The following is an 8,850-nucleotide window of genomic DNA, read 5'->3' as shown; positions in this document are numbered from 1 at the left end:
AAAACCCAGCTCCTAGGACTGACGATTTAAAGTGCATAGGAGATCTAGCAGAATCCCAAAAGGTGAGTTGTTGTTGTTATTCCTTTTTCATAGCTGTGGAAGTTGAAGGATTTTTTTTTTTTTCTTCTCCACTCCCCCATACTCCCCACACAGCGGTATGAAAATTTTCAGCCCTTCCCTATGCTTTCCCTTATGATCTTTGGAGGTTTCTTCTCTGTATTTAAGAACAACTTGTAGTGTTAGAAACAAAGAGAGGTGATGTTTGCACACGCCTTCACGGGACTCTGTTACAACTTTTCCTGTTGAGAGTCACGTCCACTGCGGTGTTTTTTTTATAAAGATGTGTATCACTTGGCAGTGTTCTCGCACCAAAAGAAAAAGATCTATTTGTATATAAAGTAACTTTTTTGTGTGTTCACGTTTTATTTTGGAAAAACAGGTGTTTAAAAATTTTAGAATTTTTTTAACAAAATTCTAAAAAGAAAAAAATCACAATATTTACAGAGACAACAGAATGGCTTAGCCATGCAAAACAAATTACTTTGGTTTTTTCCCCCATTTTACTTTGGTTTAAATATCGACCAAGGTTATAATTTTTTTCTTTTTGCCAAATAAAACAGTAACAAATCAAAGTTTAGAGGCATCATATAACAGGATTTCCCTCTAATATTTTATACAGCATAGAGTTTATAGGACATCTTATGTATTTAATCCATGCCAATGCACTACAGGAAGCTTTTATTAAGACATCAGTCACTACTGCCCAGACATTTAACATTTTACAAATTTACAAGTAACAGTGTTTTCTTCCCCCTAAATAATGCAAAAGTGGCAAAATACATTTCCTAACGTCCATCTTTTTCGTTTATTTATTTATTTATTTTTGCCTACCAGTCTATAAAAACTTACTTTTTCCCTGGATATCTGTAAATGGAAACCTGATGTTCTGCTTGCCCATCCCTGTTCCTCTCCATCAAAGCTGCCTGTTACTTTCTTCCAGAAACTCACCTTCCACATAAGATGAAACTTCTCACCCTTAAGTACAGCTTTCTATTAGCCATTTACCCTAAACTGTTTTCTTATCAGTACCTTTCTAAAAATTCCCTCAAGCATAAAACATGTTTATAAAGTTACAAACTTGAATGTAACTAAAGATACATAGACATTTCATTGTTACAATTATATGTACTGTTTGATAAATTAGGTACCAGTTAAAAACACTAAAATTATCTCAAGGTGCATTCAATATCTGTAGCATAGTTAACAAAAACACACAAAAAATATATATATATATATTCTGTTTTGTTGTTGAAAAAAAAATGCAGCTTTGATATGACCACTTTTTAAAAAAAGTTTCCAATTCTGACTGGCGTCTTTTTGAAATGAAGAAAAGGTACAGTACTTTAAGGCAGCAGATAACATAAAGGAATCAAAATTAATCCAGAATTGCAGTTCCTTATCCTAATTCTAACAGGAAAGATGACTGATAATGTGTGTCCTGCTCTAGAAGGAAAGGATTGTTAGCCACCATCTGTACGTCAGCTAGGAATTTTTCATTGTGTTCCTTGCTCAATACCCAGACCTCTCTGTGGAAAATCTTTATTCCCTTTCCAGCTGTTTAGCTTTGTGTGGGTTTTTTTAGATGTTCACTTTTGTTAACAATTTAGTTTATTCTTGTCACAGCTGTCACCCTTCCTTTTTACTGTGATTTCAAAAAATGAAAAAGGAGTTTGATATTTTCCTTTAAGACAATCTTACACTCTAGGTACTTGCTACAAAGCAGAGGCTTCACCAATAACAATCAGAATTAGACATGTACCTGCTCAAAGGGTGTCATAAAAACAATTGAAATAAAACCATTACACTATACATCAGATTAACAGCAACTCCCAGAACAAAGCCTTACAGTGTATAAAAATAGCTACGTAAAAAATTTACATAAAGGCAAACAAAAAGAAATCTTCAGTGCAGACATTTACAAAAAAATATTTCAAACAGAACACAACATGGTGACCTATTATCATGGCTGTTGCCAAAATTAGTTTGTGGGGTTTTTTTTTAGCTTGAGATAATTGTGTCTAAAATCCTTTGAAAACTTGGTAGTATGATCTGTTTAATACTTGAACCATGAATAGCTGTCACTTCTTTGTATATGTTTAAATACAATCCACGTTCATGCTTCAATTGGTCTATATGTATTCTCTGAAAATATGAAAGATAAACCCAGTTAAACATTTTAAAATATGTTAACCAATATAACTACTCAGTATCTAACCTTCAAATTAACAGCTACAGGAATAGTACTTTCTTCTGCCACTCAGTGATGAGAACACTTTCTTTCATGACAAGCATAGCGGTTGCAATATTGTTCCCGGTAAATCTAGCAAGTTTATCTGGTAAGTAATGGATTTATGGATAAGCTTCCCTTTATGCAGATGTACTGATCTGAAAAAATAAAATAATTAGAGTGAAGGATTGTGCTGGAGGCACACGATGTTATTTGAACTCCCAAGTTCAATAAACACCCTCAGCTAACTTCATCTAATCACCTCAATATTGCAACGTTGTGGAAAGTACCAGCTCCAGAAAAAAAGATACAAAACCAACCCTAACCAAAAGATTACAGAATTTTCCCACAGAATTGCAGTAGAAATGCTGGGTGTTTACACTGCAACTTTCAAGGTCCAAATTTATTTTCCACTTTTCAGTCATTCATAAGGCATAATTTTGGTATTCCCAATTCCCTCTTTCAAACTAGTAAAACTATTGCTAGCAGAGTGCATACAGCGATGCTCCATCTCTGTATATGTAATCATTCTACATAGTGAATTCTGAATATTTAGTGCAAAAATAATGCCTTGTACTTTAAAATTTCAGACAATACTAACATCTTGAAATTATTAATAAGGAGAGGTGTCTTTATTTAAATAAGAAACTTTTATTCAATCTAAGTATGAAATGTGCTAATTCCACTCACAACACACCACCACTGAACACTTCCTATTCTCGCTTTTAAGAACAGTTGATGATTAACTCAGGGAACCTCAATATGGTTAGCTGGTTTCCACACTGTTGTGCTACCACGGCGTTAATTTAACATGGCCTCAGCTGGTCAGAAAATGGTCTGAACGCCTACTCTGGGTACCAAGGGGAGAGATGCAGCAGTGGCCCACCTACGTGCAGCCGTGGTGTCTGTCTAGGTGAACGCCGGGTGGTGCTGTTGGTGCTTTGCAGAGCTCCTGCAATTCCGGACAGACCTTCTGCATCTGTCTCATTGTTTGTAGAGAGTTTATTTTATACAGATCCCAGTCGGCGAAACTTTCATACCTGTTGCATTGTTACTAACTTCATATACAGTGTCTCTTTCCAGGATATAATCGGTAATAGCATGAGTATGTGAAACTTGAGTGAAAGCATGATTTTGTTCTAGGGAAAGTTTCATGCCTCTTGCAGTGATGATGAGTAAGCTGACCAAAGACTTAGAAACTGTTGCTTTCAGTAAGGGAAGAAGGTTCCTGTGAACATTTAAAGTCATAACTCAAAACCTTCTAAACTATACCTAAACATGCTCTTCATATACATACGTACACACACACACACATATATACCACAGTCATATATTATACAAATTTGTATTTTCATTTCCCCAAGTATGTGGATTAAAATAAAGCCAAGTACTAAGTTATGTTTAAATGTCAGGCTTCTTTAATATGTGCATACAGAGGTATGAATTCTTAACTGGCCAGGGGCTGAGTCTGTCTGTCTGCCCTAATAGCACCCTGCTCAGAACAACTCCGCTGCCTGAGCTCCGAGGCACAGACCCTCCAGCCACCGCTGTCATCGCTAGGGAGAAACGCTGGACAAGGAAAGGTGAGACACTGCAATATGAAATGCTTACCTGGAATGAAGACTGACACATTTCTGTCTCTTAAGTTTCAGATTTATGATTGTTTTCTTCTAGTTTTTTGTTTTCTTCTATATTTCCAAGATCTTTGTCTACATGTTTTGATGCTGTCCTATAATGAAAAAATAAGGTCACTTTTGCATGCCTACAGCATTTTGTTCCATCCTCACATTAATGACACTGCCTCCTCCCTCTCAGTAAAACACAAAATTCCTACAGTTCTGTTCTGAGTGGAGCAATAGGCTGGCATATGTCTGTAAAGAGCCCAACAGCACCCGTTCCCCCACTGCCATTAATACTGCAGGAAGTATTGCGGTAGGGCTGTTTATGTGTGTTTTACTTCTTGAGGAATTCAGAACTATTCTGAGCTAGCAGACATTTAGTAAGATTAAACCAGTTGTGCAGGTCCATGTTTCTTGACAAATCAATTGTGTAGCTTGTTTCAATAAACAAGAGTTTGCTTTAAAGCGTACTAAAACGCTACAAGTGTGGCTAAGATATCTTGATCAACATAGCAAACTTTTGTGTACTTGTAGTAATTGACTTTCAGAGCCTGTGCCAAACAGAAGCTCTTTAACTGCAAAGAAATTAATGAAAATTCCGGCAACACGAAAAAAAAACCCACTCTGGCTTCTAGAGCTGTGCTAGCTATGGCCAACAAGCTTTGGGTAAAGAAGAGATTGTGTAAATGTTGGAGGGGGAAAAAAAAAGAGGTATGCCTCATTTAGAATAGCAGGTCTTCCTTAATGCAAGTAGTGGAGATGAACTAATGAGTTAAGTGCTTAGTTTAGCTTAGCACAATAAAACCACTAAGCCATTCATTTAACGTGTGAGAGGCCTCACTGTCTGCCAAGGTGAAAGATTCCTGCAGTGCTGTGATAACATTTTGAAGGCCGCAATTTTTAAAATGTAAATGGGCAGATGTGTCTGAGTGGGACAAAGTAAATCCCTTGTGTCAAAGCAGATTATCTATACGCATTTTCTCTATGGATAATTTGTTTCCCCTACAGAAAAGTAACGTCTGTTGTGACAGATTCATGCATATGCTCACCCTTGCTTCAGGGTGAAGACCCGTAGTGACGTTGACTTGCAAAATACAATGAAGACACAGGTTATTAAGATAGTGCGACATGTCACGCTGACACCATGCAGGTATGTACCTCCCCAAACCCCTGATCTCAATTTTTTGCTAGTGGAGTGTTTCTGTGCACATCCTCCATCTGAGCAAAGGCCGCTAGCAGAGGCTAAGCACTACATCTGCCCTGAGTCGAAGTAGCCTTGAACGGTTCTGTTAAGAGAGTACAGCTTAGTCCTTGTCTCAGAAGAGCTTCTGATGGGGTGCAAACACACCTAAGCTTGATACCTCTGGCAGTGCCGCTGAAATGCTGCGCTCTGGGCTGGGCAGCAGCGTTTGAGGTGCAGTGCCAGGGGGGCAGGGGATTCTGGGCCCAAAATCCCACAGACGACACTGAATGGGACCATTCTAAAATCTTTCTGGTTTTAGAGTAGGTTATTTCCTGAGTGGCTGTAAGTTTGAATGCTTCAAAACTGCATTTACCTTTTCCTATTGGTTTTAGAGTCCCTCTGTTATGTTTGTGTGGCTGACAGGAAGGTGTCTGTGCTGCAAACCCACTTGCTGCAAAGATCTGAACTCCTGCTTATCATAGGCAAATTTAATTTTTATATTGCTGAGATTGTAGCACAAAGTATCTTGTCCTACAGTGGTAAATTTCTATTGTGCAGTAACTATCTACTTTCTTCTGGTATGCAAAACCTGAAACACATGATGTACATAGAAGGAAAGGATGTGAGATGCAATGAAGAAGAAAATTCAGTGCTTTGGTAGAGATTCTGTGATCTTAATCACCTTTCACAAATCTCTTTAATCCTAGTAAAAAAGAAACAACCCCTCAAACAAATACATCCCTTAAAAACTTTTTTTTTTTAAATTTAAAAAAAAAATCTTTGGTTTAGGTAGAGCACAGGACTTGGCTTGTCATGTGCCTAATGAGTCTTTTCCATAAATAAGTCTTACAAAATTGTACACATTTGGGAAAGGGATAAAAAGGTGAAAGAATCTGGACTTGGGCAATTACCTGAGCTGAAATGAGCTGGAGGCGAGAAAGCAGTATCGTGCACGTCTGCCCTCATGTAACCGCTTGTGTCTGCTCTTGGGGACAGAGAGTGGACTGGAGAGACTATTGGCATGGCTCAGTGTGATCCTTTTTTTGGCCTCTTATCAAGAGTTTTACAGTGCCCAAAGCAGACAGTCTCGCATGACCTGACATTTAACAGCAGAGGGAACCGTAACTGGTCTTTGATCAGGTTAAAATTATTCAATGACTAATCCTGAGAGATTTTGCAATGCGATCAGGTTTTGATTTTTGAAGTGTTCTGTTTTAGTTCTGCATTCAATGAAACTGTTCCTCTCACTAAATGTCACCTCTGTTTTCCTAAAGCCAAAATGGGTGAAAATAGGAGATTTAAAAGGCAGCACTCTGACTCTGAAAGAAGCAGGCGATCCTGAACTCTTCTGGAGGATGGTATATATCGCTTGCTTGAAATGAGAGCAGCAGCAGTTTTTCATGTCTGACAATCAGATGGATTTAGATTCTCAGTGACCGAGACTGAAATACAGCAGTTGAATTCTGCTGGTTCAGTGATCTTTTTTTTTTCTTGTTCCCCAAATGCTGATATCTAGGCATCTAGGCAGATTCACCTCAGCACAAGCAATACTGCTGCCTTTGTTAGTGCTATCTAAATAGTGTTATTAAGAGACAGAAGAGTAATTTTGCACTGAATTGCAGCAGTGTGATCCACTGGCAGTGTTCTGCCAACAGCAGAGGAATAGCCGACCCTGGCATGGCACCAGTCCTCAGGGCTCGACAGACGTGGCCTGGGTTTGTAACAGAGAAATGGCTCAAAACATGGTTTCCATCGCTTCCTGAGGTGACTTGAGGCACAGGACAAAAGGTCTTTTGCCAGCTTAACATTCAACAACAGTTGTTCCTTACTTATTTTGTGCATTAACTCCTGTCAGCTTGCTCCATTTGCAACTCAAGTATCTGAGCAGCTGGGCAATGTGGTCCAAATGGATGGAAATATTCCCAAGGATTTGCCAAAAAGGGCAAGCCAGCCCACTTTGCCCAGGCCATCTCACACACTTCCACATTATCTACAGCTCCATAAACAAAGCCCATACCTTAGCATGCTCTGGCCATATCGTTCAGAGGAGTGAGAAGTTGGTTGTACGAATATGAGTTTACTTATGTCTCTCAACTGTTTTTTTTTAATTCATTTGTAAAACATGGATCGTTCCAAGCTCTTGCTAAAATTATGACTCGTATTTTACATTTATCTATGCTTGCTCTTCAGGGAAATAATTATCCTCAGGGAATCCTAATCAAAATCCCTCTGTAAGTAGTAACGAAGTAAGGCTTTTGGTTTTCTTTGGAGTGTGTATGTGTGCTGAGGAGCTGTTATTTTCTTGGATTTTGTTCATAGTATTGTTTTTAATATAAAGACCATTCTCCATCTCAATTGTTTTGCCTGCTGTAGAGTAAATATAGACTGCATATAGATGACACAGAAATTGTTGAGTTTTAATTCCTAATTTCTTTTAATCTCACAAATCCAGGCCTCACCCTCCACACTGTTTAAGGAAGGAAATCTGCAGTGCTCATTACCCAAGCCTGCGATAATGACAGGTAAGAAAATGCACAGTGGTGTAGTTCTGGGTGCTGAAGCAAGAGCCATGAATTTCATTAAAGCTTACGTCACTTTCCAAAGGCATGTTAGACACTCAACTGCACCATTGCAAAAGATTTTCTAGGAGCTAACGGTCATAGATCCAATAATCTGGATTATATCTGCAACCTCTTTCTATTTAATCCAACCTTCCTACTAATTATTTTCAAATGTCCATCAGTAGGAAAAAAGGCAGAGATATTAGAAGAGTATTGCAGTTATCAAGAAACGAGTGACCGTTTTTAAATTCATGCCACTTTCATAGAAGATCAGTGACATGAATTGACACTTTCAGAGATGGTTGTAACTTTGCCTTTTCTCTGGAAGGGAATCGCATGAAAAACAACACAAATGCTGAATCTTGTTCAAAACGTCAGCAAGTTTCCTATATATTTGGCCTGCCACGTTTGGATTCATATGCTTATTTCCTACAAAGTATCAGAAAAGCAGAATTGTTATGCCTCAAGCATTCAGTTTCAGAGATACTGGTAACATTCTTGATTACTGTGACCTAAGAAGAATTTCAAGAGTTTGGTGTGCTCTGAGTATGAACAATCTTAAGACTGCTGCTTAAGACTGCTTCAATTTGCCCAGCTGAATTTTCCTTCACTGCATTTTAAACCACTTTAACTTTGATCTAGCCTCATGTGACTTGAGATTGGTGCACCTCCAAACCCAAGAAGCAAAAATGGGACAAAGGTCCAATCTACATGCAGAACTCCCTTGCCTAGAGAACAGGGATACCGAGTGCTGGGTGCATTATTTTCTGTCTACCTCTTTAACTCAGAGGTAGAGTTAGAGAGAACTTAGTTAGAACGGAACTCAGCTGTTCCTGGCAAGGTGAACATTTCATATATGAAGGATTTACTGAAGATAAGTGTCCTAGAATCACTCAACTGAGGTCTGACACAAAAATTTTAAAAAGATTCTGAAGTGCTAAGTTATATTCTGTTAGGTGCAAATTAGTTTAAAGTATCCTTTTTGGAAAAAGGAGAAATCTGTAGAAAACAAGTCTTTGGCCTTCTGCTCAGATGAAGGAGAAACATGGCATGCTGGGGTAGGTAGCCTCGACTCTTTATTCAAGAGGGGGCTGGGTTGCAGGATGTGGAATACAGATGAGTCCCTGATTTATGGGATAATATTCATAGTGAAAAGAATACGTGGCAATAATCAGCTTTTGCATCAAGTGGAGCTGAGAC

At 38.4% G+C, this 8,850-nt stretch overlaps 1 protein-coding gene across 1 annotated transcript in view; it reads right to left on the bottom strand.

Moving 5' to 3' along the window:
- Positions 1–601: 601 nt before the first annotated feature.
- Positions 602–8,850, bottom strand: part of ALCAM (activated leukocyte cell adhesion molecule) — a 35,797-nt gene continuing 27,548 nt past the window's right edge. The window contains exons 14-15 of the mRNA XM_009702887.1: positions 3,899–4,016; positions 602–2,202 (exon numbers count right to left, since the gene is read on the bottom strand). Coding sequence (XP_009701189.1) covers positions 3,929–4,016 — 88 coding nt within the window. The 3' untranslated portion in view covers positions 602–2,202; positions 3,899–3,928. The remainder of the gene's footprint in view (positions 2,203–3,898; positions 4,017–8,850) is intronic.

The sequence above is a fragment of the Cariama cristata genome, unplaced genomic scaffold, assembly GCF_000690535.1.
Source record: "Cariama cristata isolate BGI_N322 unplaced genomic scaffold, ASM69053v1 scaffold7526, whole genome shotgun sequence".
NCBI classification, from domain to species: domain Eukaryota; kingdom Metazoa; phylum Chordata; class Aves; order Cariamiformes; family Cariamidae; genus Cariama; species Cariama cristata.
The sequence above is the reverse complement of the archived record's forward strand: the minus strand, read 5'-3'. Positions and strand labels throughout refer to the sequence as shown.